Source organism: Tupaia chinensis, unplaced genomic scaffold (genome assembly GCF_000334495.1).
Source record: "Tupaia chinensis unplaced genomic scaffold, TupChi_1.0 Scaffold000486_1, whole genome shotgun sequence".
NCBI classification, from domain to species: domain Eukaryota; kingdom Metazoa; phylum Chordata; class Mammalia; order Scandentia; family Tupaiidae; genus Tupaia; species Tupaia belangeri.
In genome coordinates this window covers 281,301-301,099 of record NW_006159998.1, presented here as the reverse complement: position 1 = coordinate 301,099, position 19,799 = coordinate 281,301, and the positions used below count along the sequence as shown (strand labels likewise).

Here is a 19,799-nt window from a genome sequence, read left to right as displayed (position 1 = left end):
AAAGGATGTATAGAGAGATTTTCAAGGAAAGAAATAAAATGTATTGTTGTTAATCTATATACCTTTGCAGAGAATGGGAGAGATTTCAGTCAATATATTTCTATCCTCTACATTTTGGATATGGGCTAATATAGAAAGAATTTAAACATACTTTTGTAGAAACTGAAAATATGTGAAGACTTAGATCAGTGGTTTGAGAGCCTTATAACTAAGGTTCAATACAGATAATTGTTTATTAAATTTCATCCCTTATGTATCATTACGCTCTCTTCTTTCCCTCATACCATTTTACTTACTATGCTATAGTATTATAGTATTTAAAAAATTATTTATAATCCTAGTTAATATGTATGCTTTTTTCAAGTAAACTTTGGAAGGAAAAATATTTACAAATAATACAAATTTAAAAAATAAATTTCCAATAAATGAGCATGAAAAACTATACCTCTCTGCATGAGTTCATCTTGTTGGGATTAGCAGACACAGTGGAGCTACAGATCATCCTCTTTTTCCTATTTTTTGCAATTTACACCTTTACAGTTTTGGGGAATGTTGGGATGATCTTCTTAATCAGGATTGATTCCAGACTTCACACACCCATGTATTTCTTCCTGGCTAATCTGTCCTTTGTGGACATTTGTTATTCATCCACCGTCACCCCAAGGATGCTAATAGATCTATTATCAGAGAAGAAAACCATCTCCTTTGCTGGCTGCTTCCTGCAGATGTACTTCTTCATTGCCCTGGCAACAACAGAATGCATCCTCTTTGGGTTAATGGCCTATGACCGTTACGTGGCCATATGCAACCCACTGCTCTACACCATGATCATGTCCAGAACGGTCTGCCTGAAAATGGCAGCTGGGGCTTTCACTGCAGGATTGTTGAACTCCATGGTCAACACAAGTTATGTGAGCAGCTTGCCCTTCTGTGGCTCCAATATCATCCATCACTTCTTCTGTGACAGCCCCCCACTATTTAAGCTCTCATGTTCTGACACACGCCTGAAAGAAACCATCTTTTCCACTTTTGCTGGAGTGAATATGGTTGGAGTTCTGCTAGTCATCCTGACTTCCTACTCCTACATTCTCTTCTCCATCTTCCGTATGCATTCAGGGGAGGGGAGGCACAAAGCTTTGTCAACCTGTGCCTCTCACCTGACAGCCATAATTCTGTTCTATGCCACTGCCATCTATACTTATCTGAGACCGAGTTCCAGCTATTCTCTAAATCAGGACAAAGTGGCTTCTGTGTTCTACACAGTAGTGATCCCCATGCTGAATCCTCTGATCTATAGCCTCCGGAATAAGGATGTGAAGAAGGCTTTATGGGATTTAATTACAAGGAAAAGAACTCCTTCATTTCTGTAATTTTTAATTAAATATCTGAGTCAAATATGTTTAATTTACTTTAAAAGTCTAGTTTAGGCTTACATTTTCTCATTAGAATATTTTCTCAGTAAACATTTTATGTTAATACTTAAATATCTGTGTGTAATTTGGGATGATGCAACAAAGTGACTTTCAGTTTATAATTATTCTGTTTCTTTATTAGATCCTCAGAATTAAGACTTCATAGTAATGAAATATTAGCTGGAGGGCAAAAGGTATTAAATGTTTAGAAACCAAAGTTGCCATGTCACATAAATCTATCCAAATAGAATCAAATAGAATAATTTGATTAGTAATTTCTTGTTTTTCCTGTGCTTTATTTTCCCCATTTACTATTCTCAATAAATTGTTAAATATCTTATATGATGGTAATACTTTAAATTAAAATGTGTGTGTGTGTGTGTGTGTTTGTGTGTCTGTGTGTCTGTGTGTGTGTATAAATTTTCTACAATGTGCATACACTAGCAAGAAACAGAGAGAAAGAGAGAGAAAGTGGAAAAGAGAGACAGCACCATCCCACGGGGGATGGTCACACTGCCATGCTTCCTTTTTAGTTCCTCCTTTTGGGATTCTGGGTGCACATATACTAGCTCCCAGTGTGTTTCTCTAGCCATCAGATCTGGGACTCAAATTATGCAGTGAGCTATATGGGAGTCAACTGCCTTGCTTGCCAGGAAGACAGAGAGACAGAAAGTGAGAAATCACCCCCCAGGGGGGATGGCCACACCACAATCCCTTCTCCTCCACTTTCCTCTCGGGATGTTAGGCATGCAAACACATGCACCCAGTGTTGAGTTCAAACCACTGGGTCCGAGATTCAAACTGTAGTCAACTACATAGGATTCCAGCGACATAGCCATTACGTTAACTGCTGGTCCCATCATGTACCATGAGTTTAAGCTGCAGGGTCCTGCACTTGAACTGTGGTCAAGTATATGGGAGCCCAGTGATGTAACCACTATGCTATCTGTTGGTCCTGGAAATTAGTTTTAATAGAAACTAAGCACTACACTTCTTATTTTCTTCACCTCTACATACATATATGTGTGTGCATACATTCTTTAGATAGTAAACATGAGTTTATTTAAAAATATATATTAAGGAAACCACTCTTAGATTACAATATATCAACTACAAATCTATTTCCATTCCCCTCCATAATTCTCAAAATCTGCTTAATTATTTTGCTATAATCTGAATTTGCCACTATATCAAAGTTTGCCCTAAATTCGTATGTCAAAGCAAAGCAGAAGGTGTGATAGTGATAAGAAGGGCCTTTAGATGGTAGATATTAGAAAGGTAGAACCCTCATGAATGGTGTTTGTGCTCTTATAAAAGAGACATGCAAGGTCTGTTCATCCTTTCCTTTATGTGGAGACAGAGCAAGTAGGCACCACTTTTTGAAGCAGAGTAAGACTACCAGATAAGAAATCCACTGATGTCAAGGGACCAGCAGTTAGCGTAATGGCTATGTCGCTGGACTCCTACGTAATCGAACGCGGTTCAAGTCCCGAACCTGGTGGCTTAAACTCATGCCGGACACATGTGCATACATGCCCAAGATCCCAAGAGGAGAATGGAGGAAAAGGGATTGCGGTGTGGCCATCCCCCCTGGGGGTGATTTCTCACTTTCTATCTCTCTGTCTGTCTGGCGAGTGCACACACCCTATAGCAAAAAAAAAACCTCTTCAAAAAAAAAAAAAAGAAATCCACTGATGTCTTATTATTGGAGTTTCTAACCTCTAAAAATAGTGAGCAATTATTTTCCGTTGTTTGTAAACTATCAGCTGAATTATTTTGTAACAGTAACCCAAGTGAATAGAGCCACCTTACTCTCTCTTTCTTTTAGATTGATGAAAAAAGAAAAAAAGCACCCCTGAACAAACATTGAAACCCTGCAAAGAGTTCAATTGTGATATTTGCAAAAGAGGTAGATCATTGTTCAACAAGAGAATGAAATATTTCCTAAAATTGTTCATAAATTTTCTGCTTACAGAAGTGTTCTTTTAATTAGCAATAAGATCAATTAAAATAAATCTTAATAACTAAAGCTAAGAATTATTAAAATAAAGGTAAATAAGGAGTTAGCGGATAGCCACAGTTGACAGTGTTTGAAGGGACATTCCCCAAGGCCTATGTCTCTGCCCTCATGCTTGGTGCTGAAGTTAAAGTTGATAGAAGCAGTGATATTTCTTTCATCTGTGATATGCCGACAGCAGAAAATTATGCCATGCCAAAAGTTATCCAGCTTCATTTTATAGCACATATTGCATATTCTTTCTTGTTCTATTTATTTACATTAAAGAGTTACAAGTGTTTTAATTTTCTGTAACTAAAATAATTTAATTTGTAAAAGCAAAGATACTGCTATTTAAGAAACTCAGTTATTAAGAAACTGCTATTTATTACAGAGTGTGGTTTTCTCATTCTCTTCTTTAGAAGATAACAATGTTTATGGAAATCTTACTTAAAATGTAATTTTTTTTTTTGTCTCTTTGCTCTATTGATTCTTTATTTTTTTCTAATCACTGTCTTGGATGTTTATGATTACCACCCTTTCATTCTGGAACTACAGATATAAATAAATGTTTTGTCTTATTCAATGGTTTTGAATGATTTATTAAAATTAATGAGAAGAGGGGCCCGCAGGGGGTGTTGTGGCTAAGGTGTCTGGATCCCACATGACCAACTCCACAGTTCAAGTCCCCAACCCAGCAACTTGAAAGCATGCCAGTAGGATCTGCATGCATACTCAAAATCTGAAAAAGAAATGGAGGAGAAAGGATTGCAGCATGACCATCACCCTGGTGGTAATTTTTCACTTTACCTCTCTCTCTCTCTCTCTTTCTCTCTCTCTTTCTCTGTTTCTGTCTGTCTCTGGCAAGCACATGTTCCATGTAGCAAACATTTTAAAAAGTTAATGAGAAGAATTTGAAATGTATGCCATTAAATTTCCATATTTTGGGTAACACTTTTCAGTGGTTAGGTGAAGTCAAGGAGAGACTAGTTCACAAAATTATTGAATAACATAAATTGGAAAAGCAAGTAACAAGTTGGGAAAAATAAAATCACATACATACAAAAAACTCAAGTTGTTACTAGTATAGATGGAGTGCTGCATTAAGGCAGAAATGCATAGACATGGTTTGATATTGACATATGCAATTTTGCTTTAGCTAGTCAAGTATAAACCAAAATGTGCATCATTTTAATTGTATAAAAATGATAAGTCGTACATTTTGTATGCAGTATTTAGATAAAGGCTAAATCCCCAATTAAGTGAAGTAGTAATCTCATTTAATGTCACACTGTTCAAATAAAATAAAAAACAGTGTGCCCAATCATACTTAACACATTTCAAAGTCTAGAGATAAACAATGTTATGTCAAGAAAGTAACATGTCAGTGGTCAGGGGTATGTGAGGAAAAACATGACATTTTGTTGTTAAGTGCAGAAATAATTTCCTGCCTTGATTAGGTACTTTAAATGAACTATTTTATTTTTTTTTTTAATTGGAAAGACTAGATCAGATGATTATTAGTCAAAAGAGAAAAAACAATAAATTTACAAAGAAAATGAGAAAGCTATTTCTATGGCCGATCGTAGTAAAATAGCTTTATCCCTTAGTAGTGGAGCCCAGTAAAATCAAGTAATGCGGGCTCATAAAATGGAAATATATGGTTTACTTTAGGAGTAAACCTGTCAGAATTAAGAGAAACCTAGATAGTTATTATAGAATTATTTTGGATATTTATATAAGGGTGTTTCCACAGTTCATTGGCTTGTGAGTTGGTTCTCACACCTTAGTGATGAAATAAGCCATGCTATTGGCTGCAATGGTTCTCTACCTTGCAGGCAGTACATTGTAGGACTTCTTAGTCTCCATAATTATATGAACCTGTTCCCCTAATAAATCTCCTCTCCTATCTCTATTACCTTTCATATATCTTTTTGCATGTTTATCTACCTATCTGTACTATTGATTCTGTCTCTCTGGAGATCCCCAACTACCACCAATTTGGATATTAGAAGTGGTCTCATAGAGGAATAGAATTTTAAGAATGATTTTGCCTTCTTTGTTTTGTAAGTTTTGAAATTGACTATCTAATTTTATATTATAAAAATACTAAGGTTTATACTTCCAATAATACTGGGAGCACTGAGAATCCATGCTGCGAACTGTTTTAATAAATTCATAACATATTTTCATTGGAGACTCCTAGTCAATCACTTATATGAGACAAGAATGTCAGTAACTCTGCATATTGAAGCAGGCGTGACTCCACCTTGGAAGAGCATCTCCATTATAAACTGTTAGATTCCTATGACTAGAAACTTGCCTTCTCTTTTGCCTAAGAGTAAATAGAGTAATTAACACTCATATTATCTTTAAAACCCACTCTACCTAGTTGCCTTAACATATAATATCCAGGGACCAGCAGATGGCATAATGGCTACGTCGCTGGACTCCCATGTAATAGACTGCAGTTCGAATTCTGGACCCGTGGCTTAAACCTTAAACCTACACCAGGTGCATGTGTATGTATATGCAAGATTCTGAAGTGACATTGGAGAAGAGATTTCAGCATGGCCATCCCTTTTGGGGGGGTGATTTCTCATTTTCTGTCTCTGACTGTCTTTCTGGAAAGCACATGCACCCTGTAGGAAAAAAAAAAAAAAAGAAACTCTCTAAAAACAAATGCAATCTTCAGTCACTGGACCTTGCCCAGAGCCATGGAAATCAGTGAGATGCCACTGTGTTTAGTCAGGGATGGAATATACCTTTAAGAATGATTAACCTGCTTACTTGCTTGCTCTGCTTCTATAATGTGCTTTTGCTCTTGTAAAATCTACCCCCTACCCTTCCAAGCCCACCACGCCTTTGTCCTTTTGATCATTATATCATGGTGTAGGGAGGTAGGGACATTGTGATCTTTGCCTTTATATGCACCCTTTTTCTTTCATTCCACACAAGTCCCCCCATATGCCACCGGCTTAATTAATAACTCCAAAGAATTTGACTATGTCTGGATGTCCTCTTATTCTTGCCAAGTAGACTGTAACAATAAGATACTTTTGAAAATGCATGGAAAACTAATTACTATAATGGCATTGTTTGGTTGCTTCTAATATAGCTGAATCAATGTGATGAAAGAAGAAGATGAGCTCAGAAGTTCAAATTCCTTGGAGTGAATAAATAAAAGCGGATTTTGAATTAAAAAAAAAAAAAGAAGTTCAAATTCCTGGCTTCTGTTCTGAACAAATAGCCTAACAGCTACTAAGTTTACTTTGTAAAATAATCTTTTCCTTCAGCAATAGGATTGGTATTGTTGAGAAACAAATACAAATTCTCAATCCAACTTCAGAATTACAAGGAAATTTGAACTCTTAGCCTTTTTTTCTTTTTTTTTTGGAGAGGTTTTTGTTATAAGGCGCTTGCACTCGCCGGAGAGTTAGAGACAGGGCGACAGAAAGTGAGAAATCACCCCCCAGGGCTGATGGCCACACCGCAATCCCTTCTCCTCCGTTCTCCTCTTGGGATCTTGGGCACACACGCACATGCGCCCGGCGTGAGTTTAAGCCACCAGGTCCGGGACTCAAACTGCAGCCAACTACATGGGAGTCCAGCGGCATAGCCAATACTCTAACTGCTGGTCCCGTAAGGTGTCCACTGTTAAAACAAAGGCATGGGTTATGAAAGAAAGGGATCCTGTATGTTGGGATAGGCTTGTGTGGGAGACTCCAATAAAGCTGAGGATATTGAATTCCTAAATTCTCATTAGTTTGTTTTCCAATAGAAATCACCTTCTGAACCCCAGTAATGTCTTATCTAGTAGTGTCTGCCTTTCCACCTCTGTCTGAGGTGATTAATCCTGCTTTGTCTGAGGAAATAGCAATGGCTTCTTCTGGGGCACTTGGTAAATAAAGGGATGATAATTCACAGGACCCACCTTTTCTTAGCTTCTAGACCCATACATAATTGGAATCAAGTCCTAGCAGATGCATATGGAAGAGATATAACATGTTACCCTGTGAGTAGAGTCCTACATTTAAAAAGACTCTTGAGGTTTATTGTTTGTGTGCTTGTCAAAGCAAGCAAAATCTGGGGGACCTGTGTGGACATGTATACTAATGGTATGAGATGATTATGGAAGTGACTTAAAGTTGAGTGGCCAAATTTATTGATATTGACTCACTAAGCAGAGAGTCTGTATACTGTTGCAACTTGGTGATGTATAAAAAGTGCTGGCTTTGGTTGGTTGACTGAAACATGGTTCAAAGAGAGCTCATAGGCCAGCAGGTGGCATTGTTGTTAAAGTGCTTTATCCCACATGATCAACTGTGCAGTCTGAGTCTTAGATTCCGGGGTTTGAAAAACATGCCACGTGTGTGTGCATACTTGCCCAAAATCTGGAGAGGAGAATAGGGAAGAAGGGATTGCAGCATGGTTATCCCCCAAGGGGAGTGATTTCTCACTTTTTCTCTCTCTCTTTGTCTTCATCTTTCTTTGGTGAGCTCACACACCCTATAGCAAAATATACACTCACACAAATGCATAAAGATGGCTCACCATGAACAAGTTGGAGATGCCTATCTTTCTTGATTAATAAAGTGAAAAGAATTAAAGGCTGGACCAGCAGGTGCCATGGTGTTAAGGATGCTGGACTCCCACACAGCCAACTACAATTCAAGCCCTGGACCTGGTACCTTGCTTTCTCACTTTCTCTCTCTCTTTCTTTATCTTTTACTCTCTCTCTCTTTCACTCTGTTTCTCTCTGGTCAAATTAAAATAAATAAATTAAGTTAAAATAATTCTTAAAAAAACACAAATATTAAAAGCTTAGCAGAATTGGAATGCTAGAGCAGATTTTTCACTTAAATGAATGCATCCATTTTGGATGGATCCAAAAGGCATAATTTTCACTAAACTTTGAAAAATAGATTTGTGAAGGAAACCACATTATTCTGTGATTACTCTTCTGTATAGGCTAGACCACATAATGTGAACCACAATTACTCAAGTGGAACGAACAACTTAAATGCAATGAGAATAATTGGATTCTGGGGAGGCTGGACCAAGTGGTGGCATGAAACCATCAAAGAAAAGGTAGAGACAGTTTCTGCACTGAACAGCAGAGGTAAAGCAGAAATCAGAATAGTCTGACTTATGAACTATGGCACCAGCTACTCTTGGTGTTTATAGAAGTGAAATATATAGGAATTCTACTAAAATCTTCTTTGATCTGTATATGCAGAAAATGTTCATATCAACTGAAAAAAGGTATAATTTGAAATATAAAAACAGCTCCTAAATCACTTTAGAGACTTGAGTCAGTTTATAGACCCATACTGAATTAAAAAGAGGTCAAGTACTCATAAATAAAGACTAATATACACTACCAAAATTTATACTATTAATATAATATTTCTCCCAATCTTCTCCAAAGGAATCTAGGGCCTTTTACCAGGTACTATGATTTGAATATGTGCCAAAAAATTTACATGAATGATAAAATTTGTGATGGGATTAAGAAGGTAAACTCTTTTTTAAATTAACTAATTAATTTATTTTATTTTGACCAAATAGAGATATAGAACAAGAGAGATAAAGAGGGAAAGTGAGAAAGCAAGTCACCAGGTCCAGGACTTGAATCTTAGTCAGTCATATGGAAATCCAGCACCTTAACTACCATGCCACCTGCTGGTCCCAAGAAGGTTAAGTCTTTTCTGACTGTGGTGTTGAAACATGGGCTATTAGAGCTGATCAAGATTAAGGTAATCAGAGTAGAACCCTCCCAATTAAATCATGATGGGTTTATTCAGAAGGAATAAGATAGACATACAGACACATGTAGCAAGTATGATGTTTAATTGCTGGACAAAATTTTAAAAATCTATAAATGGGAAAACACCCAGTTCTCTTGATGTATTGTATAAGAAGATGTAGTATAATATTGTTAAGTTGTCAACATGTAGATTATTTGTTTCCTAAAGCAAGCTTTGTGCATCTATTTTTGAGATAAATTGAGGTCCAAAGCAAAATATGGATCAATGTAGGCTGATGGAGGTATTTCTTGAGGAGAATCAGCATAAGCATGTGAGGCAACAGCTCTGTACTCAGGTATTGAAACACTGATTTTAGTATAGTGAAAACTGATAAGGTTCAATGATCAATGACTTCTTGTGCTGACAAGAGAAACCTTGAGGGATTTAGGAGATTAGAAATCTCAATTCAACTTGTTTTATATTTAACACTTTGAATATATTTCCCCATTTTTTCCCTGCTTGCATTGTATCCAATGACAGGTGTGATGTTAGCCTGATGGGACAGCCTTTGTAAGTGATTTGACATTGTTCTGTTGCCTATCCCAGTATCTTGTCTTTAGGGTTTTGACCAATCTAGTTATGATATTCTGTGGAGAGGATCTTTGGATTGACTCTATCTGGAGTTCTTTGTATTTCTTGGATCTGAAATGTTTGAGTGCCACTCTAGACTTAAAAAAGTTTTCTTCCAGTATTTGTGGAATAGATTATCAATGCCCTTATTGTCTCTCTAGTGAGTGCATGAACCCTATAACAAATTTAAAATAATTAATTAATTAAATTAAGACAATATATTTTTAAAAAAATTCTCTTGTCCATTTCAAATGATCATAATGTCTATGAAGTCATTGCAGAAACATAGAAATCACATAATTAATAGAGTACATAATTCTTTTTTCACAGGTTGGTAAGATTAAATGTTGGTTTTTGTCATTTAATGAAATGTTTCCCAATGATGAAGATTTATGATGCGGTGTAACTCAGTAATGTAAAGTTTATTTTGTTATGTTCTTCCTTATTTTCCATTTAAAAGAAATCAGCCAAGCTGCATCACTATAGACAGTAATTATTCACCATCCTCCTGGAGTTGGGGATTATCTTGGGATAATGTCTCTCTTGTCATGGCCTAGAGATAAATACTCATCCCTTAAATGACCTATCTCTAAAACCTAGAGAAAAATAATGTCAGCATCCTGTGAAAGCAATTCTTACAACTGAAAATTTTAGAGGGTTCAAAGGTGGGTGATTTATTGTCTAAAGCATTGAAAAAATATGAATGATGCAAAGATAATGGATTTACCTTAGAGAGAATATATCTTCGCCAATTTTAAGTGTTTTATTTATTTGTTTGTTTGTTTGTTTTGCTTTGAGTTCTGTGCTTGTGAGCTTGGGAAATAAGCAGAGGGTAGTGATGACACAGATCTAAGCTTTCTTTACTCATGGCAATTAAAAAAATAATAAATTACTGCCCAATTCGTTGTGTACCTTATTGCAATGAAAAGGGAGGTGACTATACTTATTTAGGAATTAGGAAATCTAGTGGTCTAATCTCCAGTACCAAGAAACTAAACCTCAGTTTTTTGTGCGTGTAATATATATTCACCCACATTATAGTTAATTGTTTACTCCCATAAATTAAAACTAGAAGATCTTAAAGTCAGATATGAAATTATTAAGTAATCCTAATCACATTACTAGTAACAATTATGTAATGAATAATAAATATTTTATCTATCTATAATATAACAAGCTCTATAAAATACTATAATAAATTATGTAGTTCAATATAGATTTCAGTCTTATATTATTACATGAAATAAACAAAACAAAGTTAGGCATAGTGAAGTTCGGTGACTTCTAGAAGATTAGATGTAAGATCTGAAGTTAAACTCAAGTTTGTCTGTCTCTAAGTCCTTTGTATTTAACCACCAAAGCACAGTGCTATTTGCAGAAGAGAGAGAACAAATGAAGTGTAATTAGCTTTATCATTTCTCTTCCACACATCTCCTTCAATCAGGTTAGTAAATAAAAATTCACAACTTTTAGAAATAGAAGCTTTGCCAGATGAGATTGTCCTGAGAACAAGTTGGGTTCAGTTCATTTAAGGAAGTTTTTGTTTTTCTTTTTTTAAGTTACGTTTTGTTTTATGAGAGAGAGCGAAACATACAAAAAGAGAGAGAAAGAAAGATAAATACCCCAAACAGGGTCTCATGCCACAGTCCTCCACCTAGTCTTCCCAAGCAGCTTGGATCACACATGCATGCTCACACACATGGTGCTTACAGGATCCAGGGAGCAAACTCAGTCTTCCATATCTCTCCAGGATCATTAAGCAGTGCACTACCACTGTGCCATCATGGCTACACTCAATTAGGAGACTTTTCCTGATTTTAGTTCAGAGTAGCATCAGAGGAATTCTTCAAGATAAATAAAATTGTCCTAGGGTGATTAATTATCCACTCAGGAATCACATACAGAAACTCTAAACAATTTTGTTGAAATTGTGGGACTCAAGAAAAATGTGACAACATCAGAGGCACTGTGGTATTTGATTAAGGAGAGAGAGCTGGGGGACCAGCAGTTAGCATAATGTCTATGTCGTTGGACTCCCATGTAGTCGACTGTAGTTAGAGTCTTGGACCCGGTTGCTTACACTCATGCTGGGCGCGTGTGCATGTGTGCCCAAGATCTGGGGAGGAGAATGGAGGAGAAGAGATTGTGGTATGGCCATCCCCCCAGGGGGGTGATTTCTCCCTTTCTGTCTCTCTTGTAAGCGTATGCACCATACAGCAAAAACCTTTGAAAAAAAAAAAAAAAAGAGTGAGAGAGCTGGAATCTGTCTATGTGAACTTGGGTAGGCTATTTAATTATGTTGCTATGTTTCTATGCTTCTCTCAAAAGACATACATGATAATATTTACTTCATAAGAAAATCATGCAGCTTAACCAATGATGCTGCCAAATACTTAGCAAATATCTTCTCTACTACTATCTATATCCTTTGGCAATTCTTTATTGATTTTATCATCATTATAACTGATGCAGCAAAGTAAATATTGTGGAGTCTATACTAGGGTTCTAGCTCATGCAAAACTCAAATTAAGACTATTCAAGAAAAAGAAAAATTACTCTAGGCCCTTGTTGTCATCATGTTCTTATCATTGTAGTGGTCATGGTAGTAGCTATACTTATTTTTGTTTGGTGAGATTTTGTTTATTTGTTTCTGGTGACCCTTGTCAATTTTTATTTGTCAACTCATTGATTTGTTGGTGCTATTGAGGAAATAAGACATATTTTGGTACGTGTACATGACTTTAATAATTTATATTAATAATCTCTAAACAGATATAAAAATTTGCCATATAATTATGAAGCTCTTTATGAGCACAGTCTCTCATTTGCCTTACATATTACTCTACTTACTAATAGAATAGGTAAAGTTTAATAAAGAGAGTAGACACAATTTTGTTAGTGAAAAAACAATGTTATATAGATGAAACGATTTGCAGTGGTATACCCAGAATTACTGCCCAGAAATTTGATCACTTTTTCCCTCACTTTCCATACTGTGGCCTCTTCTGCATCACTGATAACAAATCTGAGCCACATAAACAAGAAAATGGTGAATCAGAGACATCAACAAAGACTGTTACTTTTAGAATGAAAGGATTGATGTGGATAATGTATATCACTAGATAAAAATTTCTTGGTGCTAATGATGAGGTATCTCCTAAAGAATTTCTTTGGGGAATTTTTTCTGTTAGAACTTTGACAAAAATGACTTCAAAGAGTTCTTTTTATTCCAGATATCTCGGTAGGAATCTTCTTTTCTTTATCCCTGATAAATAAGCATTTTATATCAGTTTTATTTCTGAAGAATGGCAAATGTGTCCCTCCTGGAAAGCATATGCCCCTCTGAGAGCTCTTTCTATTGAAATGTTTTGTGCTATATGGTGTCTAACTGCCTCCCTGTAGTGTTAATAGTGCCATGCTTTTCCCTCAGGAGACACAAAGAAATAGTGCAAATATAGCTGTCCATGTGATACAATTTGAAATTTGACAATATCCAGGACAAGATGGGGCAATGACTGTACATCTACAAATGTTAAAACCTGTGCCGCTTCCAACTTCCAGAATCTCTTATTAAATTCAGTGCTCCCTGAACAAACCAATTTCTTTAAGGAATGTTTAGCCATGAATGCATCTGGATTTAACAGAAAGTTTATGAAATATTTTTTATTTGGGATATGAAAATTACCAGTCTTTATAAATGGGAGAAGGTTCTGTCCAAATGCCTACTTTAAAATGGAAAGGGCATAACAAGGTGTTCTATTGCAGGGAATTACATTCATTGAGCTTGTTTGGGGCAGAAAGCATAGAGGTCATGGAAAAACCAATGATATGGTGGAACCAGCAGATGGCGTACATCACTGGACTTTCATGTAGTCTACTACGGTTCAAGTCCTGGATCGGGTGGCTTAAAACTCATGCTCAGTGCATTTGCATGTGTGCCCAAAATTCTGGGAGGAGAATGGAGGAGAAGGGATTGCAGAGTGGCCATTCTCCCTGGGGGATTTCTCACTTTTTGTCTCTGTGTCTCTGGTGAATGCATTTCTCTATAGCAAAAAATCACTCTAAAAACAAAACAAAACAAAGGAACAATAATGTGGGTCAAGGTAAGAATCTTGTGCTTTACCATAGATGTAACAAAAGATAAAGATATATTTTAACATTTTATCTTCAGTGACAAAAAAAAACAACTAATTCCAGTTATAGTTTAGTAGAGAAAAAACACTGAATTTGGAATCAATTTGACAAATGCAAGGCATATAGCCATAAACATATCATTTACTCTTCAAGATGAATAAGATAAACAAATTCTTATTAATATAGTTTTTATCTTTTTTTTTTTTTTAATTTTTTGTCATAGGGCACATGTCTTCACCAGAGAGAGACAGGGAAAGGGAAAGTGAAAACTCACTCCCAGGGGGATGGCCACACTGCCATTCCATCTCCTCCATTCTCTTCTCAGGATTGTGGGCATGCGTTCACATGTACCTGGCATGTATTTCAAGCCGTTGGGGGTCTAGAATTCAAACAGTGGAGTCAGCTATGTGGGATGCAGCATCTTAACAACCATGTTATCTGTTGGCCCCAATTTTGATATTCCTTTTTTATTTTGGAGAGGTTTTCACTATAGGGCACGTGGGCTCGCCAGACAGACAGAGAGAGACATAGAGACAGAAAGCGAGCAATCACCCCCCAGGGGGGATGGTCACGCCGCGATCCCTTCTCCTCCGTTCTCCTCTCAGGATCTTGGGCACGCACGCACATGCGCCCGGCATGAGTTCTAAGCCATCAGGTCCGGGAAGCAAACTACGGTCGACTACGTGGGAGGCCAGTGGCGTAGCCATTACACTAACTGCTGGTTCCCCCCAATTGTGATATTCTTAAGGGACAAATATTATCACTTAAAGTGTACAGAATTGCAAATTACTAAATCATGAACACCACATTCTGAAAAACAGTTTTTGTTATCAATGATGATTTCTAATTATCATGTTAACAAACAAACAAAAAACAGAAAAAGCCAGGCAGTACTCAGTGGTGACTCAAGTAGACCAACACAGGATCAATGTCGAGCATGTGTCCCAGAACCTCCCTGAGCACACTGAGCAGGTGTAAGGGTACATGTGATCTGGGACAGTTCAGACTGGGTGTGGATCATGGTGTAAACATGACCTTTTGGGAATAGTTGTTTCTCTCTCTTTGTCTCGATCTCTCATGAAATAAATGAATACAATATTTTACATGATTAAAAATACAACATGATATACTAAAAATGCCATAAATAAGATTTTATTAACTGTCCATTTGCTTCCATTGAAGGGAGAATAAAAACATTTTTGGTTCATCTGCCACCCAAGTCAACTCAAGTCTGCTGACAGCATCTCTTTCCAAAGAGAAAAACATGAAAACTAAGATGTTGGAGAGTAATTATACCATGCCAAATGAGTTCATATTTGTTGGGTTCACAGATTTTCTACCTCTCAGAGTGACACTGTTCTTGGTGTTTCTCATGGTATATGCATTAACTGTGGTGGGAAATATGGGCCTAATTATCCTAGTCAATACCAATTCAAGCCTTCAAACCCCTATGTATTATTTTCTTAGCAACTTGTCTTTCTTAGACATCAGCTATTCCACATCAATCACTCCTAAAATGCTGGTAAATTTCCTAGCATCCAGAAAGAGCATCTCTCCCTATGGCTGTGCACTGCAAATGTTTTTCTTTGCGTGTTTTGCTGATGCTGAGTGCCTTATCCTGGCAGCAATGGCCTATGACCGCTATGCGGCCATCTGTAACCCCCTGCTCTATTCCACACTGATGTCTAGGAGGGGCTGTGTTGGTTTCATTGTGTTGGCGTACTTCAGTGGAAGTATGATTTCACTAGTGCATGTCTGCCTCACATTCAGGCTGCCATTCTGTGGCTCCAACATTGTCAACCATTTTTTCTGTGACATCCCTCCTCTCCTGGCTTTGTCCTGTGCAGATACCCATATCAATGAGCTGCTGCTCTTTGCTTTGTGTGGCTTCATCCAGACAGGCACTTTCATGATCGTATGTATCTCCTACTTCTGCATCCTCATCACTGTTTTGAGCATCAAGTCCTCAGGCGGTAGAAGCAAAACATTCTCCACCTGTGCTTCCCATATCATAGCTGTCACCTTATACTACGGTACGCTCCTGTTTATGTACTTACGTCCCACCACCAGCTATTCTCTAGACACTGATAAGGTGGTTGCAGTGTTTTATACTGTAGTCTTTCCTATGTTTAACCCAATCATCTATAGCTTTAGAAACAAGGAAGTGAAAAATGCCCTCAAAAAGTTACGAGAAAGAAAATGGGTTTTAAAATGAGTAAGTATTAAGATATTTGAGATTATTTAAGGCTCAGTCTCTTCCTAATCTCATTAACAACTAAACCCGAACTATCGATCATTATAATCCCCAAAGGCACATTCTTTTATTTATTTAATTATTATGCTTTTCAATTTTATTATTTTTTTCTTTTTCTTTTCCTTTTTGGAGAGGTTTTCGCTATAGGGCGCGTGCGCTCACCAGACAGAGAGAGGCATAGAGACAGAAAGCAAGAAATCACCCCCCAGGGGGGATGGTCACGCCGCAATCCCTTCTCCTCCATTCTCCTCTCGGGATCTTGGGCATGCACACACATGCGCCCAGCGTGAGTTTTAAGCCACCGGGTCCGGGATGCAAATTGTGGTCGACTACGTGAGAGTCCAATGACATAGCCATTACGCCAACTGATGGTTCCCTCAATTTTATTATTTTTAAACTTTCAATCACTATGTATCATTACAGCATGAAAGATTAATCTTCCTAGCATGAATTCACTGCATATTAGTTCTGGCAAAGATATTATCATACACATTAATATCAACAGATAATTTTCCACTTGCACATTTTAGAAATCATAATTCTGGATGTTGACATAATAGAAATCCCTAATTCTTAGATTCTAAAATCCTTAAAGTCTAAAAATCTCTAATATGTAAAAATGTCAAATGATAATCCCAAAATATTAAAATACCAAATGTTGAAATTCTGAAAGCTGAAATCCCCCAAAAAAGCCGTATTCAGCTGACGCAACTTTAAAATATAGTTCATTGTTAGAAAGGCAGTCAGCTCTTATGGATTACTGCCAACAAAGGGCCTATAATATATCCCAGAGATATACTTTTTCATATTTTAGGTATTTCATTTATTATTTTTATTACCTTTATTATTATTATTATTATTATTATTATTATTATTTGTATATGCCACATGGGCTCACCTGAGGAAGAGAGAAAGAGAGAGAGAAAGAAAAAAAGCGAAAAAATAAACCACCAGGTCCAGGATCATATGTAGGCACCCAGCTTCTTAGCCACCATGCCATCTGCTAGCCCCTTCTTTCTTTTCTTATTTTTTCCCCTATATGGTTGGTTTAGTTTTTACAGTTTGCTCTGTATTTCATGTTCCCATCAGTTGCAATACTCTAGGTATAAATTATGCGGATATTTAGAGAATTCTAATTCACTTTATCTAAATTTTGCAAATTTTATGCTATAGCAGTGTATTTTTGCAATATTGATCTGTATAAGCATTGTGCGTATATGTATAAAAAAAGGAAAGTTCCTCAACAAATATATGTCCTTGTTGCATCTCTGCATTTGAGAAAGATAAAATGTCGATCTTTCAGACTTTTGGGCAACTGCATTTGCAGTATCATCAATGCAGTTTGTGATAGATTTCATCGGAAGATGTCAATGACCAGTTATAAATCTGGGAGCATGCAATAACCAATCCTGGTAATGAGAGGCTATATATCCCACTTTTGACATGTTTCTTTCTGAATATAATTTGTCTGCTCATAACTGTTAAACCTGTGCAACTGTCAGTATTATACCTGAGTGTTTATGCTTGTATGCCAATATGTAATTACCACCTGTTTTATTGGTACAGTAGCCTTTGAAGTAGTCTGTGATATTTTCATATATTTCTTAAATTCCCCCTATAAAAATGTAAATATGTGTCTTCAAATTTTTTAAAATTACTTATGTAGAATTAATCATTTGTGATTTTTAATCTTTTGGGATTTCAACATTCAGGATTATGGCATTTGAGATTGAATTTTGAAGGTTATGGCCCAAATAACCAAGAACATCTATGCATGAATTTAATTAATGCCCTTTTTACACAAAAAAATAACTTTTTATATTTAATAAATTAAAATGCTTTACCCTCTTTTCCAGAAATGTCCTCTTTAAAATTTTGTTACTCTATATTAAAAATAAAAATATAAAATTGTTCTCCCATTTGTGTTCCCCAAAAATTGGTACTTGGTGTTGATTCATTATATTCTTTATATGTTGTATTGAAGGCATATATAACATTGTCAGTCAATCTGCCACCATTAGGAGCTCCATTTGCAGGAAAGAATAATGTATGTTCCTTTATTTTTCCATCACCTCTGTAACATATGGAATATTGTCTACTGAAATAGGTTGTTTTAAAGATTAAATGGGCTGACATAGGAAAAGTTACTACTGTTTGTTCAGGTGTCACCAGTCTCTGGACCATTGACCAGTACCACAGGAACCTGGCCACACAGCAGGAGACAAACAGAGGTCTAGTGAGACTTGACTCATCCTCAAACTATTTTCCCCCAACCACCCCTTCCATCAATGCAAGAATTTTCTTTCATGAAAATGGTTCCTGGTTCCAAAAAAGGTGGGACTGCTGTCCAAGATATATGTAAAGCATGTAGATAATTCCTGTCACATAATAACAGCATGAGTCTTTTGGTTATTTTACTGCTACTACATACAATTTGATTTTAAGAGAAAAGCTAGGGATTGATTCCCTTGAAGATATTTAGCATTTAAAATCTGTCTGTGAGCATCCTAAATATTCTGACAACTTACCAAGGGACAAATAAACTGGAACTGGATATTCAGCTCTGTGGTTCTTCATGTTTATACATTAGCTTCCTGTGAAGGCTGTCGGAGAACGGAGAACAACGTAATATATTTGTTCTTTTTAGTACTTTTTGTGCATAAAAAAGGTACATCAGCTTCCTCACCAGGGCACATATGTCAACTAAGTCTTATTTTTCATTTGTAAGATGTTAGCTTCATTTGTTAGATGTTAAAACAGTTAAACTGCAGTGTATTTATAAACTATTAAAACCGTTAAAAATTTATCTGGCCTAGGGTTTCACAAAGCAGCACTGGTGACATTTGGGGCCAATACTTCCTTGCAGTGGGGAAGGGAAAACTATCTTGTATATGTTTGGGTTTTTACCAGCATCTCTGCTTGTACTCGCTAGATGCCAGTAGCATTCTCTGTACTTATGGTAATCAAAATGTAATAGAATGTCATTCCTAATTTCTATTTTTTCTAAGATCTACTTTGATGTGATGCCTAAGGCAATTAACACATACATTTTAATAAAAGAAGCATATAAAATTAAAACTGAATATATATTTTTTATGAAGTGGGTCACGGTTGAGAAGAAAGTAGGACAAAGTAGAATATGTATAATAATTATTCTTGAAAAATATTTATTTTTCAGTTTTTTTCTATGGTGAGAAAGAGAAATTGTGACCTGAGAAACTATATTGCATTTCCATTTTAAGAGAGTAGTGTAAGATGCAAATTTAACCCACTAAAATGGTGCTTTCTCTGTAATAATATTTATATTCTAATATGCAATTCTAATTGGAACAAAAGTAAAGTCTATATGATGACCTTTTATTATTATTGCCTAATACCTTGAATATTGGAAGTAAGAGATAAATGAGTTTTAAGAAATAAGCTGAAAAATGACAATCTTCCTAGACTTAAAAATTGTAAGTCATATTTAAATAATGTGTTCAATATTTACCTTTAAAGGAATTTATGAATAATTTTAAAAAAATTAAAAATTTCCTTGAAATGCCATCATGATATATTTTTCACATTAATACCTTAAAGATAGATGCTGGGACTGAATTTTGAATGAAAATTTGTGCTTTCTT

The 19,799-nt window shown here is 36.1% G+C and overlaps 2 protein-coding genes across 2 annotated transcripts; both read left to right on the top strand.

Annotated features, from left to right (window-relative positions):
• Positions 1–425: 425 nt before the first annotated feature.
• LOC102497447 (olfactory receptor 5F1) lies at positions 426–1,370 on the top strand. Its single transcript, XM_006156262.1, has one exon. The coding sequence runs from the start codon at positions 426–428 to the stop codon at positions 1,368–1,370; it is 945 nt and encodes a 314-aa protein (XP_006156324.1).
• A 13,828-nt stretch (positions 1,371–15,198) lies between these two features.
• On the top strand, positions 15,199–16,137 carry LOC102470472 (olfactory receptor 5AS1). Its single transcript, XM_006156276.1, has one exon. It carries the CDS (start codon positions 15,199–15,201, stop codon positions 16,135–16,137), a length of 939 nt encoding a protein of 312 aa, XP_006156338.1.
• Positions 16,138–19,799: the final 3,662 nt, after the last annotated feature.

Excerpts from the sequence above, each read along its gene's own strand:
- LOC102470472 (XM_006156276.1), top strand. The coding sequence starts at position 15,199 with ATGTTGGAGAGTAATTATACCATGCCAAATGAGTTCATATTTGTTGGG.
- LOC102497447 (XM_006156262.1), top strand. The coding sequence starts at position 426 with ATGAGCATGAAAAACTATACCTCTCTGCATGAGTTCATCTTGTTGGGA.